The sequence below is a fragment of the Dromiciops gliroides genome, chromosome 1 (assembly GCF_019393635.1).
Source record: "Dromiciops gliroides isolate mDroGli1 chromosome 1, mDroGli1.pri, whole genome shotgun sequence".
Lineage (NCBI taxonomy): Eukaryota > Metazoa > Chordata > Mammalia > Microbiotheria > Microbiotheriidae > Dromiciops > Dromiciops gliroides.
This window is the reverse complement of record NC_057861.1, coordinates 87,503,326-87,523,424: the sequence shown is the minus strand read 5'-3', so window position 1 is coordinate 87,523,424 and position 20,099 is coordinate 87,503,326. Positions and strand designations below refer to the sequence as shown.

At 44.5% G+C, this 20,099-nt stretch overlaps 1 protein-coding gene and 1 long non-coding RNA gene across 2 annotated transcripts in view; one reads left to right on the top strand and one right to left on the bottom strand.

The window, feature by feature from the left end:
* The window catches only part of KCNK9 (potassium two pore domain channel subfamily K member 9), a 192,142-nt gene extending 175,657 nt beyond the window's left edge, over positions 1-16,485 (bottom strand). The window contains exon 1 of the mRNA XM_043975262.1: positions 15,388-16,485. Coding sequence (XP_043831197.1) covers positions 15,388-16,216 — 829 coding nt within the window. The 5' untranslated portion in view covers positions 16,217-16,485. The remainder of the gene's footprint in view (positions 1-15,387) is intronic.
* Positions 15,499-20,099, top strand: part of LOC122734435 — a 102,221-nt gene continuing 97,620 nt past the window's right edge. The window contains exon 1 of the long non-coding RNA XR_006354063.1: positions 15,499-15,616. This is a non-coding gene — a long non-coding RNA (uncharacterized LOC122734435). The remainder of the gene's footprint in view (positions 15,617-20,099) is intronic.

Below are 20,099 nucleotides of genomic sequence, written 5' to 3'. Positions count from 1 at the left end.
AAAAATTTAAAAATTTAAAAATTTAAAAAAAAAACATTAATCACAGGGACAGCTAGGGGTCTCAGTGGATAGAGCACCTGTCCTGGAGTCAGGAGGACCTAAGTTCAAATCCAACCTCAGATACTTACTAGCTGTGTGCCTCTGGGCAAGTCACTTTTCCCCCATTGCCTGAAAGAAAAAAAAATCAAACCATACTCTTTCCTTGCCCCTTCCCCTGCAAATCTGCTCATATCATTCAGATGGCTCTCCTGTAGCCTCCTCTCTTGTCTTTGCACCACTCCAGTCACCCTCCTCTAGATATGCTTCAGTTTATTAAGAAGTCTCTGTCCCAGGTACATCTATCTGTTTGCTGTTGATAGAGTTATGAACTTATCCAACCATTCAGGAAAGCAATTTCGAATTATGCTGAAAAAGTAAGTAAAATGCCTATAACTTTTGCCTGAATGACTAGGTATCTCATTGCTGGATACCTGCATCAAGTAGATCCAAGTTTTGTATGTGTGTCTGTATGTGTTTGCACATGTGTACCTGTTTTAGATGCCCCATATACACCAAAATGTTTACAGTAATACTGATTAAGTGCCCCCTCCCCAAAAAAAGAAAAACAAGAACACTGGAAAGAAAAGTAAATTGGTGTTCACTGAGTAATAATTAAACAAATTATATACAGTACATGAATATCATAGAACAATACTGTTTTGTGAGAAATGATGAATATGAAGAATACAGAGAAATATAAGAAGATTTCTACAAGCTGGTACAAAGTACTGTATAAGTATAATGACCCAGTTTGGCTTTGAAAAAGTTACATATGAACTTCCTTCCCTTCTTAGCAGGAAGGGGGTGGGGTGCTAAAGAGTATAAGATACCACATATCATGTTGAACTTGATTGATGATTTGGTTAGTTTTGCTGAAATCGTTTCCACCCCTCTTTCATTTTGATACGTTTTCTTCTTTGTTGTAAGGGCCAGCCCTCTGGGTGAGGTGAGGAAAGGACATTGGGAAATGAAGGTGATGTAAAAACAAAATATTTCTATAAGTTCCTCATGCTCAAAGATCTTATAACCTAGTGTTTCATGGGTAAAAATGTAATTAAAAATTACAAGATAATAAGTGCGTAAAGTGAGTTTAAACTGTGAGGAGAAGGAAAATTCACTTCCAGCTAAGAAACTCAAGGAAGACTTGAGAAGGAGGAGAAGGGAGGCATGTATCCATCAAATGAACTCCATTAAACGAACTTATCATATTATATCTTACATTCTTGATCCCTGTGTACATGCCTTACCAACCCAGATCCATTAGACCACTATCTCAGAGTGCACATATATTCATCTTTAGAGCCAGTAACTTGAACAGACTAAATATCTATTGAATGCATGAGTTGTTCTACAACCCCAAAAAAAAAGTATGCCTTTGAACCAGGTTCATTATGACATTTGTTGTCCACAAGTCCCTCATGGAATGCCTTGGATTTACTTCCTTTTCTTAATATCTGTTGCAATGTCTTGTACCATATTCCTTGGAACTTCTGAGAGTCTGTTTCAGTGGTAGGGAACTCATTTTCTGTACTGGGCTACTGGGCTAGATGGTTACCAGTGCAAACAGCAGTAGATATATCAGCCTCCAAAGTGCTGAGGTGGTCTCTTCTCCTCACTGAGCCATCTTTTTTTTTAAGCAGAGAAAAGAACAGAAGGACAGAAAGAATAACAGAAAAATAGGACAGCTTTGAAAGCTACAGGTTGAATTTGTTAATATTCTAAAAGAAAAGCAAGCTGTATATATATTAGAGATGTGCAGTTTTGTGTGCAATCCTCCTCTCCTGTTCTATTTTGCATAAGGAAGAAAGGAAACAAGTGTTAATTGAATTCCTACTCTGTGGCAGGCACTGTGCTAAGCACTTTATAAATATCTCATTTGATCCCCACAACAACTCTCAGAGGGAGATATTATTTTTCCCATTTTACAGATGAGGCAACTGAGGTAAATAGAGGTTAGGGAACTTGCCCAGGGTCACATAGTTAGGATGTGTCAGAGGCCAGATTTGAATTCAAGCCTTCCTGATTCCAGACCAGTATTTTATCCACTGTACCACCTTAGCTGCTCATAGAATGGAAATGTCCATTTTATTTGGTGTTTGTTAAGTTTGAATAAAAGTGAATAATTTTTTCAAAAAAAAAATGATTTGTTCTATCTTCCCAAGTTCCTTCCAGCTCTGAAATACCATGATTCCCTCTACTGCATTCAGCTTTCAGGGGTGTGTGTGTGTGTGTGTGTGTGTGTATGCGCACATGCACGCACACACACACGCGTGCACATATATGCACATGTGTGCATGCAAACACACAAGTGCATGCTAAACTAAGCACCTCTCTTGAGGTGATGAAGATCCAATAGACAGGTTATCATAGAGCAGCTCAATGCAGCATGAGACAGAAACACCTACCTTGGTCTAACAAAAAGTTAAATAGCTTTGGGTATTAAAATTACACCTTATGAGCCTTGGTAGTGAGAAATTCTCCATTTTTCAAGACTGATCACTAACTCTACTTCCTTTTAGAATTTTTTGTTTAGAGGCAATGGTAAACCAATGTTCATCACCTTAAAAGTCTCTGCATTGCCTTTTGGCAAAGGACTGGAGGTGCCAAAGGAGGCATACACTTTAAGGCATGGAAGTATGTAGATCTGCTTTGCTTGACTGGACTTATTGCAAGGGAGGGCTTTTTGTTTGGAGGGTAGGGATAGAGGGAGCTAGTAAGAGTGATGAATAGCAAAAAAGGAAGGAAGGAAGGAAGAAAAAAGGAAGAAAGGAAGGGAGGGAGGGAGGGGGAAGAAAAAAAGAAAGAAAAAGAGAAAAAAGAAAATAGTGACCACAAAACATTTCAAAGTACACAAAAGAACTGAAGAAGGTTCAGAAGGGGTGTAGACCAGCAGGGTAACGTGCAAACTATTTTATTAAATTGAACATAAAGAAATTTGTAAGTACAATTATCCCTTCCACATCTCAACTTTTCCCATCATGGTTTCTATATATTGCAGGTTGGAATAAGAATTAAATGGGATTTGGGGGGGAGTTTTGCAGAAGCTGCACATGACACATGAAGGTTAGTAGATGACACAGAGCTTATGACCAAATACTTAACCCAGGTTTTTCAATAAAGCATTGTAAACACCCCATAAAAGGAAAAGAAAAAAATCAGACCTCCTCTGATAGGAAGGACCAAAAAAATGTACCCAGATTCTAGATTTTGCAGGTGCCATGCCCCTACCACTGAGATGTAGAAGGGATAACTGTAAGAGAGAGTCACAGTTGTATAAGCAAGCCTCATTTTTTTCTATTCTTCTTTGTATATGGAAATGCCTGTGTTTACTGATGTTTTTCAAGTTCAGAATTTAAAAAAAAAAAGAAAATTCATCATAATTTTAAAGATCCTGGGTTAGCATCCCCAGTTGGTTCAAGGAAGATCCAACAAAATGTTATACCTGGTCAAAAGACTAGCTTCAAGGGGCAGCTAGGTAGCGCAGTAGATAGAGCACCAGCCCTGGAGTCAGGAGGACCTGAATTCAAATCTGACCTCATACCCTTAACACTTACTAGCTGTGTGACCCTGGGCAAGTCACTTAACCCCAATTGCCTTGCCAAAAAAAAAAAAAGACTAGCTTCAACCTTGAATAATAACAATGACATCAACAACAACAACAATCACTATAGACATGCAGCTAAGCATCATAGCATTCTAGCTTTTACAGACTCTCAGAAAAAGCCTTGCAGATCATGGGGTCCAGCTCCATCATTTTATAAATGAATAAATTGAAAACTAGAAAGTTGAAATGACTTGGCTAGTGTCACCCTGCTAGTAAGTGAAAGCCAGTTTTAAATTCTTACCTCCACAGCTTAAAGGCAGCTCTGTGACATAGTGGAGAGAGCACTGTGCCTGGAGTCAAGAAGATCTGAGTTCAAATCTAGCCTCAGATACTTAGTAGCTGTGTGACCCTAAGCAAGTCATTTAACCTTCCAGTTGCCTCAGGTTTTTTTGGGTTTTTGTTTGTTTGTTTTTACTGTTAAATGGGAATAATTGTTACTGACCTTGCAGAGTTATTGTGAGGATCAAATGAGATATTTGTAAAACACATCACAGTGGCTGGCGAATAGTAGGTATGATATAAATACTAATTTACTTTGCTCTTGGAAAGGACTGGGGGAGTTATTAAAGAAAATTTGGTGGGGGACATGATTACTATCTTCAGATATCTAAAAGGATACCATTTAATTAATTTTGATTGATAGAACAAAAGAAAGATGAGGGAGAGAGAGGGAGAGAGAGGGGGGAGGGAGGGAGGGAGGAAGGGGTGGGGGCGGGGGGATGTGTGTGTTAAGTCCCTACTATTTCAAGAAACAATCTCAACTTTTTTTCAATGCACCTAAGAAATGGACAGCACTGCTAGGCAATGAAAATGCAAATATAAATAATTTCAAAGCCTTACTACTAAGAAGCTTACTCTGTAACAGGGAAAAGAGGTGCTTGCAAGTAGGGGAAATGAGGCAATGTAGTAGAAAGAGTACTGGATTTAAAGCCAGAAAGGGATTTCTAAGTTCAAATCCCAACTTATCTCCTTACTAATTATGAGAACTTTGCCAGGTCGCTTCAAGTGGTACATAATGGAAAGAGCAGTGTTTCTGGAGTCAGGGGACCTGGGTTCAAATGTCACCTCTGATGCTTCCTACTTGTGTGACCTTTAGCAAGTCCCATAATCACCCTGGTCCTTAGTTTCCTAGCTTTTAAAAATGATGGGGTTGGACCAGAAGAATCTCTAAGCTTCCTTCCACCTGTAAATCTCTGATACTAAGCATGATTCCAGGTAAAGTGAGAGAAATACGAAATATTAGTCCAAGCAAAGTGATCTAGGAAATTTAAGAAGAGAAAGATCTAGACATAATGGAGAGATGTGATAAGTGAGGTCCCCCGACTATAAAGAGTTTGAACTTTAAACAGATTTGTCCTTTGTGACAAGGAGGACAACTCATAGAGAAGAAGATTCAGCTTATCATCTGCCTTCTAAGGTGAAGAATTCCCCATCAGTGAAAATGTTCAAGCAGAGGTTGGATCACACATACGCACACACAAACACACACACACACACCTGAGTTTCAGGGTTGGATTAAATGATAACAGCTTCCATTTGGTATAAAACTTTACAGATTACAAAGCACTTCATAAGATCAGGGAGCTAGAGCAGGAAGGGATGCTACTGATCAGCTCATCTGCTTACCTCCTGTTATGGATGAAGTGATCAAGACTGACTTTTCCAAGGTCATACAGTAGGAGGTAGAAGAGCTAGGATTTGAACTTGGGTCCTTCCTAGCAAGGAAATCAGTATCATGTGATCTCAGAGTCAAGAGTAAGAGAACAGAAAGGGGGAGTCAAGAATAAGAGAACCGAAAATATAGGAAGTGTCTAGTTGATAAATGGCATTAAAAGTCAAAAATTTTTCATTATTGTTCAGTCATATCTGACTCTCCATGACCCTATTTAGGGTCATCTTGGCAAAGATCCTAGAGTGGTTTGCCATTTCCTTCTCCAGCTTATTTTACAGATGAAGAAACTGAGGCAAATAGGGTTGTGACTTGCCCAGGGTCACACAGCTAGTAATCATCTGAGGCTAGATTTGAAGTCAGAAAGATAAGTCTTCCTGATTCTCAGCCTAGCACTCTATCTACTGTGCCCTATTGTACATGATCATTTTGTACTTGACCCTGACAGCTGCTTAGGAGATATGAAACTAACTTATCTTGGTTCTTTCAAGTCAGGGCTTTTAAAAATGGCATCTGTCAGTAATACCTTCTATGGTTGACCCAACAACCCAGAGTGGTAGATGAGGATGAAGGAAAGAATTCCAAACCTACTGCTTTTCATCTACAATAAAATTTCATATCAAACAGTTCATCCTCATTCATGACAAAACATCTTAGGCAGGCTGCCTGAATATGATGAAAAGCTTGCTTCAATGTGCCTCAATTACATCAAATAGAAAATGTGGTCAATCCTACTTCCACTGCCTGAACCACAGAAGTATGATATGAGGAGGAAACTGCTTAGGAAACTGTCAAGAGCTATACTGATGTGAGCTCTCATTACAGCATCATAGAAGCTGGTTGTGAGTTCCATTCATCCTGCCCCTCTCCATCTCCAGGACATTCTCATTGTTATCTTTAGTTCATGTGTACAGCATTAGTAGAAATCACATATTCATCCAGGTCATGAAGCTGAGACATGAACACAGGTCTTCTGCTTCTGCCATTTTCTAGGTGAGGGGGTTTATGGGAATTAGTCAACTTCTCTGGGCCCAGGTTGTCTTTTCATCTATAAAATGAGACCATTATCCAGAATAATCTCTAAGGTTCCTTTCAGTTTCAACACTCTATAAGACTGGAGAAGCTAGGTGGTGCAGTGGATAAAGCACCGGCCCTGGATTCAGAAAGACCTTAGTTCAAATCCAGCCTCATACACTTGACACTAACTTTGTGACCCTGGGCAAGTCAGTTAACCCTCATTGCCCCACCCCCCCAAAAAAGAACACTCTATAGGAGTATCCTCTGGAGGAAGAGAGGACTGGAACTGTAAGCAGATGAGCTGGATTTGAAGGCCATCTTTGGGGCTTTCTACTCATGTGACCATGTGCAAGTCATTTCCCCATTATGGCCATGAAATAGCAGCTACTCCAGCCCAATCATATTAAAAAGAAGTAAACTAAGATCCTTTCTGGTTCTGATTCTATGCTTTAAGGTCTCTTTCTGCTCTGACATTCTTCGTGTCTATAATTTGTGATACAATAGACAGAGACAACTAGGCGGAGTCAAGGAGATATGAGTTCAAATCCTATTTCAGAAACTGACTGACTAACATACTTACTTTACTTATTTACTTACTTACTTACTTACTTACTTACTTACTTACTGTGCAACCCTGATCACTTAAATTCTCTCAGTCTCAGCCTCCCCATCTGTAAAATTGAGATAATAATAGCACAAAGTTTATGTGAGGCACAAAAGAGAAGATGTATGGAAAGTGCTTTGTAATCTTTAAAGCCATATATAAATGCTAGCTATTATCTATAAAATGAGAGCTCTCAATTCCCTTCCACATCTAAATCTGTGATGGTTCATTTGACTAGAATATCAGAGGCTGGGCCAAGGGTGGGGACATATTTCTGGCTGCTGGGTTCCATCTAATTTCAGTGCCTGCCTCAAAACCCACCCCTTCAGAATTTCCTTTTGTTGTAAATAAATGCATTCCCCCTTCTTCTGTTACTTACAATCAGAAACAAGTGCACCCCAGTCCTACACGAAACTGAATTAAATATTCAGTGCTTACTAGACTACTAGAGTGTTAAATCAAATCTTACTATCACCTTTAAAAGGCCAAAAGATGAGGAGAAGTAGCTATAGTAAGAGGTAGCTAGGTAGTACAGTGGATAGAGCGCCAGGTCTGGAGTCAGAAAGACCTGAGTTTGAATCCAGCCTCAGACACTTACTGTGTGACCCTGAGCAAGTCACTTAACTTTGCCTCAGTTTCCACATCTGTAGAAGAAAATGGCAAACTCCTTCAGTATCTTTACTGAGAAAACCCCAAATAGGGTCATGAAGAGTTGAAAATGACTGAACAACACCACCCACGGTGAAAGCAAATTTTTACTGTGTCAGTGGCTACTTCAAAGTGAATAGATAAATAAAATTAAGACAGCTATTTCCTGTACCCAACCTTACTCATTCTATTAAAATGAACTTTTAAGTTGCTGTGAACACTAGGTTAACTTGCCTAACATTGAAGGTGAAGGTTGAGAACACTGTAGATCAGATCATAAGAGTTTAGAGTTAAAATGGCCTGAGATCATCTCATCAAACCCACTCATTTCGCAGAGGAAAAAAGAAAATGGATCGAACCCAGGACTTCAAGTCAGAAGACCTCTGATTGAGTCCTAACTTGGCCACTTACTGTTAGCAGGGGGTGGTGGAAAGAGGGCATTAAGGGATTTGGAGTTAATGAATCTGCTATTGAACTCTGCTATTTATATTACCTGTGAGACAAATTTCTTAGCTTCCTCATCTGTAAAATGGGGGCAAGGGGACACCAAAGCATTACCTCCCGGGATTATTGTGAGGATCAAATTAGTAAATATGTACAGTGTGTTACAAACTTTAAAGTGCTATATAAATGCTAACTGTGATGTTACTAATCATCCTTTCAGGAATATTCTGAGTTGTAAGCTACTACTTCAATGTGAATCAATTGTTTAATCATCATCATTGCTTAAAATCACAAATTGAGGGGGACAGCTAGGTGTCACAGTGGATAAAGCATGGACCCTGGATTCAGGAGGACCTGAGTTCAAATCTGGCCTCAGACACTTGACACTTTTGGGGGGTGCAGGGCAATGAGGGTTAAGTGACTTGCCCAGGGTCACACAGCTAGTAAGTGTTAAGTGTCTGAGTCTGGATTTGAACTCAGGTCCTCCTGAATCCAAGGCCAGTGCTTTATCCACTGTGCCACCTAGCTGCCCCCCAGACACTTGTCACTTAACCCTCATTAACCCCGTCCGAAAAAAAAAAATCACATATTGAGTTAGTGACAGTACAGGAATAGAACCCAGGTCTGCAGCCTTCCAGTTCACTGTTCTTTGCAAAAGAAAGGAAATAAGCATTTATTAAGCACCTACTATGTGCCAGGCAGTGTGCTAAGTACTTGACAAATGTTATCTAATTTAGATTTATAGAGTCTAAATAATGGTTTCAAAAAGGCAACAAAGCAAATAAAAAGAGATGGAAGATGGCAAAAAGGTATAGGTGGCTCTGGAAAGAGTCACCCACTTGAGCAATGAGAGCAGCAGATGACATGGGTTACTAGTAATGAGTGTTCCTCTGCCTACCCACCCCTACATTGACTCAATTCATCTCCTGCTTCAGCAGCAGAGGGCAGAGCTTCAGTGGCCAATCTCTAAAAACCTAATAGAACTTTATGAATTAAACTCCAATCAGAGAATTTTTGTAGAAAAATCTATAATTATGGATGCAAAGCTCTAGAAGGTAAAGGGCCTTAGCAGTCATCTAATCCAACACCTTCATTTTACAGAAAAGGAAACTGAGTTCCAGAGAAGAGAAGTGATTTACACAATGTCATAGAATTAATAAGTAACAGATCTGGGAATCTGAAGCCCATTTTGCTAAATCTAGTGACCCTTAGTAAAAATTCCTCCTAAAATCTCCAATTGGAGACAGAAAAGATAGAAGGATATATGTGCTTGAGAAGCAGTTGTTCCTTTGAAAAGCTGGGTGCCACTGCTTTATGTGGGAAGCCTTAATAAGTTTCTTCTTTTTTTTTTCTTTTTTTGCAGGACAATGAGGGTTCAGTGACTTGCCCAGGGTCACACAGCTAGTAAGAGACAAGTGTCAGAGGCCGTATTTGAACTCAGGTCCTCCTGAATCCAGGGCGGAAGCTTTATCTACTGCATCACCTAGCTACCCCAATAAGTTTCTAAAAGACAGTATCTATCCCCTTAGTTCCAGGATTAGCCATGTTAAACAGAAGTAATGGTCCCTATGGAAATTAAGTGTTAAACAATAGAATAAAGGGGATATTGAAGGCATTATGACAAAATGGAAAAAGTCATTGGGAAGTCACGGACCATAGTTCATATTTAGGCTTTGCCACTAAACCACTTATGCTCACAGCTTTGGCTCTCAAAGCTTCACATACAGAATGTCAAAATGAAGTGAGACCAGAAGAGCAAGACCAGGATAGTGAGAGAACTAGAGAACATGCCATGTGAGTACTGGTAGAAAGAAAGGAATATATAGAGGAAACATGATAGATATCTTCAAGGGTCTGAGGGGTTTTCACTGGAAAAAAATGGAATTATACTTCCACTCCTTGGTCCCAGGGGGCAGAAGTAGGATCGAGGAGTATAAATTGCAGAAAGGAAAATTTGCACCCCCTCCACAATTAAAAACTTCTTCAAAATTAAAGCAGCCCAAAAATGCTGTGAGTGGTTTCATCAGAGAAGACGACATCTCATAGCCAGATGACTGATCAGAAGTTGGTGCAGAGATTTCAATCTAAGGATAGTTTTGACTAAATACTTTCTGAGACCCTTCCAGATCTGAGAGTGTGATTTGGGGAAGGGGATTGGATTATATAGTCTTTAAGATCTCTTCCAGCTAGAGCTTCCAGCTATGGTCCTCTTCTCTATATAAGAAAGTGCCCCTTCCCTTAGATGGAGAGTTTTTTAAATCCACGTCTCCCCTTCCCTTTACAGCAATCTGATTTCTTCAATTACTGTAATTCACTGATGTAGGATGAGGCAAGTAGGAAGAGAAGGGAGGAAGAGGAGGCGATCAGTCACACATTTCTGAGTCTCAAACAAAAAGGAGGAAGGATGGAGGAAATCATCTCATCTCAAAAATACTAGGAATGTCAGTAATACCAACAACTCCCTAGAACTTAAGTTCTAAGAATAATAAATGGTACAACCATTGATTTAAAAACTGTTATGTTCTATGATCCTAAATACAGTAAGAATCTACTATGCCTCCTACTGTGGAATAAAAATTTGGCCCAAGGCATATACTGCAGGAGTTTGCTACGGGGAGCTGTCCCTTACAGCACCACAAGTGAGGGCTTGTTCCTAAAGTGAGACATGCACATACACCCAGTTTAAATTAAAAACAAAAAGCAATGAACCTAACTTTCATAAGAATAGGTGCATATGCTTGGTTTTGATGTTTTGTTGTTGTTGTTGTTGTTGTTGTTTTTAAAGTAACTCCATACTGTAGTTCTAGCCAGGAAAACACAACAGCTGTATATTGAAGATTTCACAGCTTAAAATAGAAACATTCAAGATTTCTGAAGCCTTAAAAGTTTAAAACTAAAAGATTTTCTCCCCACAGACATGACTATATGTAAGTAGCAGAGAAGAATAATTAGGGCAGAGGGGAGAGAGAGAGAGAGAGAGAGAGAGAGAGAGAGAGAGAGAAATTCACTGAAGTATAAGACCTTGATGGGCACTTTTTTTGGTCTTCTGTTATTATCATTGTAATCATAACTATATTTATGGTGTGTTAAAACTGGAAGAAGCCAGAGAATATTAAATAGAACATGCATAGAACATACAAAGATCTATCTACCTGGAAAGAACCTTAAAAGATAAAATGTTAGAACATAGAATGTTTGAGGGAACCTTAGAAGAAAGAATGTTTAAACCTAGATCACAGAACGTTAGAGCTGGAAGTGACCTTAGAATATAAACTGTTAGACCATGCAATGTTAAAGGGACCTTGGAATATAGAGTATTGGAAGGTGGAATGTTATAGATAGAAGGAACTCTAGGACCTCAGAAACCACATAGTCCAAAGGAAACTCTTGACCCAGATGGGTAAAGTTTCTTGCTCAAAGTCATACAACTAGCTTAGGAGAACTGGCCTCTTTCCTGATTCTGTCCCTGCCTCCCTATCTATCAATTTTTCTACTACATAGTAGCACCTCTCATTAGTACAACTCCTCTGAGATCTAGGACAGGATTAATGTGATATTCCAAAAGCAACAACAACCTGTTTTATGGAAACACAGCCAGTAATCCAAGATGAAATGGCAGCAATATTTTTTAAAGTCACTTTACAAAGCTATCTAATAATTGCATTAAGGAAGAACCTCTTCATTAACAGATGCAAAATGCAATATACTTTTGAAATCCTCCTATTAGACTTTGAAGGGAAAATGTAACAAGCATGGGAAATGTCTGGAGGTTAGATTAAAAAAACAAGAACAGAGGGAAAGATTAACCTGGCTGGTTAAAATCATTGCCCAATACAAAACAATCCCTTAGAGGACACAGATTTGGGGTGGTTTTGTTCAAGGCCTGGGACTACCTTAATTAGCATTTATATTAAAAAAGAAGAAAACAAACAGAACCAAAATGGGACAGTGTTTTGATTCCTGTAAATTTGACCACTTATGCTAAACTCTCTTAGAAACAAAAAAGCATGCCAATTTCTACTTACCCTTTCTATTCTAATTTTCTTGAATTTCCTTCTTTCCCCAAAGAGAAATAAATTTCATAGAATTTAAGTCTAGAGTGGACTCTTGCAATAGAGTTCAACTCCTGATTTTACAGATGAAGAAAGTGAGACTGAGAGAGGTGATGTGATTGGAACAGGGCCATTCAGGTAGTAAATAGCCAAGTCAGAGTTCAGACTTGAACCCAGACCCTCTGCTTCAAATCTAATGTCCTGTATCCTAGAACTAAAGTACTCCCCTTTAACTTAAAATGTCAAATTTTACAGGAGGAAAGATATACTTGAGAAAAAAAACAATATGTGCATCAAAAAAAACCCACCAACCTCCAGATCCATATTCTTTTGTAAAACAATTCATCTATCTGATCTTCAAGAATAACATCATGAAATAAATTGAAGGGGGTTAGACCTGGTTATGCCCAGTATCTGTAAATGATCACTTCTCCCCTTAATACCACAGGTGAAAGACAAGACTTAGCCAGGTCTTTAAGGGTGGAAACTAACACTAGGCAAAAAGAAGTGGAAAATTTAGGGTCAAAAAGGATAAAAACAAAGAATAATTCTGCCTCTAAGAATCAAGGTGCTTGTCAGGAAAGCTATAAGGGATCCATATGATCCCAAGACTTCAGAAAGGCCACTCCTTTTCCAACCTACAGTTCTGGCTTACAGACTTAATAGGGAGAACAGAAACCCACCAAAGAGAAGGGTATGAAGAGGGGATGCATGGGCTCAGATGTAAGCCCTCAGGATGGGCTCCTTAAAGTTTCTTCTGCTTCTGACTACTTACTCCATTACTATGGTTTCAACAATATTTTCATCCTAAAAAGTGTTAACCTTTAAGAGGCCTGACTCCTGCAAATGGGTAGTTATACCCTACTTTGAAAGGAAATATGCACTAACAAAAAATTTTACATCAACAATATTGAGACATTATAGGACAGGCAATTTCATTTTCCAGTTGGGGAAAATCCCTTTTTTTTTTCAGTCTTCTACAGTCTTCTATCATTTAAATCCTTCATTTTTTTAAACCAACTAACTTATAGTGTCATTCAATTGTATGAAATAAGAGCTTTCTTCTCATAGAATCTCTTTCTACACCACCCCTAACCCCCATGAAACTTAATTTTAGATGCACTCCCCAAATGCAAGTAAATCTATATATTCACTCCAAGTTGCTGCCCTGGGGCTTTTCCTCTACAGGTCTGATGGAAGTTTGAAGGTGGCAAATGCAATGATGACTGGCTGTTCTCTGTAACTAAAAATACAGTTTGGACATCATTCCATTTGTTTAGTCTGTGGCAAAAAGAGCCCATTAGACTAGATTGAAAGTTATATATATATATATATGCTACAAACTTAGAATTTCTCTTTAAAACAGTGAAAACTGAACCACTGCATTTGAAAAGTTCTTACAATGTGAATTCTCCCCATTTCTTGTTCAACCACATGGGAAATAAAAGTCATTGTGTGCTTCCCATCCCATATGGCACGTTGAGAAATTCTGGTTTTATTCATGCAGATCTCTCCAGACAAGGAAAAATCCCAAGGAGAAAAATGAAAGCAATAATCAAGCTGCTGAGAAAGAAGAAGCAGAAGTACTAGGGTGAGAGAGAAGGGGAAGGGGAGAAAAGAGGGAAGTTAGGAAGGAAAGAAGAAAGGAAGAACGAAAGAAAAATAATGAATGAAAGTGGGAGGGGGAGCATAAGAAACAAGAGCCCCTTTCCTTAGAAATTAGAGGGAGTAAAAATTACTCTAGTGGCTCCCAGCACAGTTTAGAACTTTGCATGTGAGAAAACACCTTTCTTTTTCCTTCCACAGGTCAAAAGACATCCCGCATTGGGTTGTAAGCCAGCAATATCTTCAGGTGGTAAGTGTGTATGTGTGGTAACAAGTTCTGAATGGTAGAAAGATATTGTCTGTCTCTATTAACAACAGGGAACCAGTCTCCTGTCCTTTCCAATACAATGCACTCTCCACTGTCTCCTGGGATAAAAATGACCTTCTCACATCTTCACGGATCCTCAAGCTTTGGTGGCAGAGAGTGCTCTCAGCCGTCTCCATGAGAGCATCCCGTTTACAGTAAGGTCACAAAGAAGTACCAGAATCACTGGCGTTGACTTTTGTCACGCAGCTACATTTAGGCAGAGAGGAAGTATATAGGCGGTCGGGACCTCCAAGGCTTCTGCATGGCATAGAGGTAAACGCCCCCACTATCTCCCAGACGGTTTATGGAATGACCTATTACTTTTACAGTTAGAAGCATGTTAGCCATTCTCCTCCCCCCCCCCAAAGAAATCGCTCTCATCCTCAACTCTGCCAACCAGAATTACACAGATTGGGGGAGGGAAGAGAGAGTGTCCCCTCAGCACCTGGCCACCAAAATACAACAGCCATTCATTGAGTCCTTTTCAGACAAACGCAGGAAAACTTTGGTCCCTTACTCTATTTTCCAGGCAAAGAGCACACAAGACCCTGAACATTCTAACCTCTCCTCAGCTCCCTATTGCTTCCAGCCACAACTCAACTCCTGTGAAGAAACAAGCGTAAGGCAGAAGAGGGACAAGGCTAGGGATTAATAAAGAGAAGGCAAGGGGTGGGGGGAGAGGGACACAGGCACCTGTTAAGAGCTGAGATAGCTCCCCAGCGCTTCCCCACTACCCAAAAGGCACCTTGGCACGAGTTTCTTGCAGCCAGTTGGAGGAATGCCAGGGAAGATCCTGAAACTCTCACCAAAAAGCACCCAGACATCAGTAGTAAGTAACAGGATAGAAGAGACTACATCCCGACATCCTAACCCCACTGCTGAGGGTGGGGGAAGCAAGAACGGAGCGAACGTCTAAAACAGGTTTATTCTTAGCTCCTGACTCTCTCGCAAAAGTGAGCTTCGGCTCTTCACCCTCCCCGCAACTCTCCTGGAGTCAAAAGCACAGATACATAGAGACCCTCAGGCCCAGTTTCCCCGACCCTCCTCCCACCCCACCCCAGCCCACCCCCCAAAAAAAGATGAGGAAGGAGCAGTGATAAGAAGTGGAAGAGCTCTCAGAGAGTATACAGAAATAGATCTCGTAGCGGACTACTCAGGCTTTAGGTGGGAAGGGTGGAGGTACAGGGCTGAGGGGTGCATTAATATGGTTTTAACCCTTTGCACTCGGAAGGCATCCCCTTCGTAGCTCTCTTCATTCTTCTATCACCCCTCTCCCCGCCTTGAACTCTTCGGATCCTCTTCCCTGGAATGAGGGTCAAGTGGTGGGAGCTAGTTCGTAGGCTAAAGTCAGCTCTGCCCAGCTCTGCCCAGCCCAGCCCAGCCCAGCCCGGCTCTTACCTATCGTGGTGATCACCGTGATCGCGAAGTAGAAGGATCCGGCGAATTTCCACTGGACCCCGGCGCGGTGGGGCTCTGACTGCATGATGACCAGCTCCAGCTGGAGGTAGTCCTCGCTAGTGATGTTGTACTTTCCCTTAATCCGAATCTCCTCGGCTTTGAGTTTCTCCTCCTCGCGCATCTCGTGGTCGGACTCCAGGGCGTCGAAGACAGCGGCGCCCACCAGGAGGTAAGTGAAGGTGCAGATGATGAGGGACAGGGTCCGCACGTTCTGCCGCTTCATGGCCGCCAGCAAGGGGCCGGCACGGGGTGCATGTCCCCCGGCCGCCCGGCGGTCCGACTGCAGCGCGCAGCAGCCACCGCCTCCTGCTCTCCTGCCGCCGCCTCCTCCTCCTCTCCGTCCTCCCCCTCCTCCTCCTCCTCCTCCTCCACCTCCTCCACCTCCTCCTCCACTGGGAAGTTGTAAGCAGCAGTGGGGCGGCTGCCCAAGGGGCGGGGGGTAGGGGAGGTAGCCTCCGCCGACGCTGCTACTGCTGCTGCTGCTGCCGCCGCTGCTACGGCGCGGGTGGTGGAGGTGGAGGGGATAGGGCTGGAGCTGGAGCTGCGGTAACTGCTGATGCCGCCGCCGCCGGGGTGGCGGCTGCTGCTGCGGCGGCTGCTGCTGCTGCTCCTGCTGCTGCTGCTCCTGCTGCTGGCGCGGCCGAGCCTCAGGCTCCTGCGAGGAAGAGAGGCACAGGAGGCTGCTGGAGCGCCGGGACCAGGTGCCGGGGAGCCCGGACACTCTGCGCAAGACCTGGCCAAACCAACCTGTCCCACTGCGCAGTGCCATCAATGGCAAGCCCCCCTAGTGACCGCTGGGGAGGGAAAAAAACTCCCCCCCCCAAAAAAAAGCCCTAACACCCAAGTCCTCTTGTCTACTGTCGCCACTGCCTCTTCTTGATCCAAGAGCAGCAGCTCTCCCCCTTCTCCCTCCTTCCCTCTTGTCCTCCCCGCCTCCAGCTTTCTCTTCCTCCTCCTCCTCCCGGCCTCCTCGAGCTTTAAGGAACTGGAGGCAGCGCCTGCAGGTCCGTAGAGAGCAGAGCCCGACTGGAGTTTCCAGCCCCCATTCGCCTTCCTCTAACCGCCCCCCCCCCGCCCCAACTCCCACCAAGGGGGGGAAAAGTTTACGAAGTGACAGGTCTTCAGGGGTCCCTTCTAGGTACCAGGCAAGGAGGGGGCGGGGAAAAGAGGCCAGGGAGGGATCTGGAATGAAACAGACAAGTGCAGGGGGCGGGGTGGGGGTGGGGGTCCCAAACTCCTGGAGGGGGAAAAGGAGAGAAGAGGGTGCTTTCTTCTCCTTCTTGCTGGACCCTCCTCTAGCTTGATTTCGCTTCAGGCCCCAGGCAGTCTGGCAAGTTTTCTTCCAGCTGCCCCCTAGCCCCAGACCAGAGACTGAGCCCAGGGAGGGCAGACGACGAGGGCGCGGCCAGAAACCGAGTCTAAGGGCAGCTCACTTCACTCCCTTCAGTCCGTGCCAGAACAGGTCCGCGCGGAGCGCTCCGGGGGCCGAACGGGAGTCCCGCGAGCCTCGGGGAGTTCCGGGGCTGGAGCGGGCTCATGAGCCTAGCCGGATTCCCTACCCGCGTCCAGGCAGCTAAGCGAAGGGCGGGGGAGTCCCGGGGCTGCAGGTGGCGACTGGGAGCGGGATGGGGGAGGGGCACCAGGCGCTGGTGGGAAGAGAGGTGTCCCCCGATTCGCCCCCAGCAGTAAAGCTCTGCCGGCAGCTCCCGCGCTGCGCTCTATCGGCCTGGGGCTCTGCGTGCGTGCGTGTATGTGTGTCTGTGTATGTGTGCGCATGAGAGTGTGTAGTGTGTGTGTGTGTGTGTGTGTGTGTGTGTGTGTGTGTGTGTGTGTGTGTGTGTGTGTGTGTGTGAGTGAGTGTCAGCCTCTGGGGCTAATCTTCGGGAAGGTGATCGAAGTGAGAGGGGGGAGGCTAGGGGAAGGGCCGATTTACACCAAGGCCCTCCTCATATCTTCCCCCGATGAGCCGCCTCCCCAAAGTCCAGGGCCAGCTGGCTCCAAATCTGTGGCGGCTCTCGCCGCAGACAAGACCAGGGCGCCGAGACGCACGCGGCTCGCCAGGAGGGGACTCAAAGGGCGGGGAGGAGATGATGGAAAGGGGGTTAAGGGGGAGGGGAAGGAGATAACGGGCCGGAACGCTATGAATAATAAAATCTGGGTGTGTGAAAGGAGGAGAGGGAGGAGCTACGGAGCACTTGGAGGGTTTTTGTTTTTTCGACTGAAAACCAAAGGGATGGGGGAGGAGAGGGGTGACATAAATAAAGGCTCCTCAGTCAGTGCTCTGGAGAGCCATCCCAGCTGAGGACAGCTAGGGGCTTTGGAGAGATCCTCCGGACCGCGACCCGAGCGAGAGGAATTCAGGGACTCAGGAGCTCGGGGCTGAGGACTGGAGCTCGGGAGAGAACTACGGGCAAGGGGCGTATCCCAGGGAAGACTAGATGGGTTTAGGCAGGTGTGCTAGGGGAAGGGGAGGGAAAAAAAAAGATTGATGATGTGAAAGATCAGGCTTGAAAGAAGAGACTCGGGGTAGGGAGACGGCCAAGGATGGAGAGAGAGTTTAACACGGAAGCTCTGGAAGAAATTGGAGATGGGGAGGGAAAGGGTCCTCGGAAGATTCCCCCTGGGCTCTATCCACCTGGCGCCAGTCAGAGCCGCAGAGCGCTTTCTCCTCCACCTCAGAGCGCCGGCCGGGACACGAAACTGGCTGCAGCCAACCAGGCAGGAAGCATGAGCCGATCGGCTGCGAATTGCTCACGCCACCGGCCTTTTTCTCTGCCAGGTCCGGACAGGGCAGGGAGCCCCCTCTGGCGTGGGCACAGGGATGCCCCAGGGAGGAACGAAGACTAAGCGACTTGAGACAGGAGACATAGGTCGGGGAGATTGATACAAAAGAAAAGCGGCGCATTTTCATTCCTCTCACCACCACCACCCCACCACCACCACCACACACCCCCCATTCAAAGAAAACGTTCTTCTCCAAGGATGTTCCGCCTTATCCTCCTGGCGTGCTCTAGCTGGGTAGACATCCCCTAGCTCCGATCCCCTCTCTCCTCTCTCCCTCTTCGGAGATTCAGGGGTTGCAATTGATGCTGGGACTCTAGCTGCCCTGCCCAGGGTTTAGACAGAGACAGCCTCCTCCCCCCATTCCGCTCCCAGCTGTCTTCCCACACCCTTCCCCCTCCCCACCCCCCCCACCCCCGATTTATCTAAGGATTCCCATCCTTGGCAAGGCAAGACAAAGATGTCTTTCTTTCCCTCGCCCACCTTCTTCGCTTAGGTGGGGATAGGGAAACTGAGAAAAGGGCTCAGTCCCTAGGATTTGGTTTCGCGCCCTAGCCCCTGATTCTTCCCCAAGGGTCCCCTCTGGCTCTGCCTCCTCCGCCTCCTCTTCTTCCTCTTCCTCCCTTGTCTGTCTCAACTGCTCAGACTTCCACCCCAGCCCCTCCCCCGAGGCTACTAGCCCCACCCCCTTCTAGATGAATCAACCTACTGGGGCCATGGACGCCACGTGGGCTGCCTGGGGTAAAAAGAGGCACTAATGAATCTTTTCTCCTTTCCTAACTGCCGGGGATACCTAAAGGGTTAGGGACTGGCGACCTACCCGTCCAACCCCTACATACACTCACATTGCACAATGAGAATTCCTGAGGAAGGGGCACAGATAGAGGGGGCTGGAGGGTGTGGAAGGTTGACTCCGGATGAAGACAGAAGGGACCCGCTCTGTCAACCAAGAGAGCTGTCCTCTCCTAACGATCACTGCAACCTTGAGCAGAATGAAGCCACCCCAGGCTCTCCACGTTGATCGTGAAGAAATCCCTCAACGGTGAGATGACAAGATTGAGAGCTGCAACGGACTTTTGAGAGCATCTAATCCATCCAACACTTCCATTTTAGAAATGAAGAAACTGAGACTCAGAGAGTCAAAAAGACTTATCCACAGTCACACGGGTAGCAAATAGCAGGGCTAGGATTCCAATACAAATAGAATGCCCTTCCACGTCACCCATAGCTTCTTCACCTAGGCTTTAATTCCAGACTCTGCTACTGACTTGCTGAGCGATCTTGGAGAAGTCTTTTTCCTTGGTCAGGCCTCGGTCTCCTCTGTAAATGGGGTAGGAGACAGGAGAGGAAGGGGGCAGAATAGATTACGTGATCTCTAAGGATGCTTCCAGTTCCAATATGCTATAAACATGAGCGGACGGGGCCTCTCTTTTCCTGTATCCCGTCATTGGATGTAGGGGCTACTGGCAGTTCTTCAGGGCCAAGTAGACTGGATGCTGGGATGCTTCGTTTTAGCTGGTGCCCCGCCTTTACAGATGAGAGAGAAAGGGACTGGAAGAAAGGTCCCGGTGTCAGCCAACTCAGATCAGAAGCTAAAATGCCTCAGGGGGTGGGGTAAAAGAGGGGAGTAATTTAGGGGGGAAGAAGGCAGTGGGTTTGCAATAGGCAGGAAGGAAGCATGAAAGAGAGGATAAGAAGGGAGGAGAGAAAGGCCAACCACCTACGGATGCTCTTCTCCTGTGGTCCATAAGTCAATTTAGAAACGAGCCCACCCCCATCCCGCATCCTTGGGGACAGATTCCTTCTGTCAAGTCGGTGACTCATCAGGGAAGCAGCGACGGAGGATTCCCAACAGCTGGCGATGATGAACA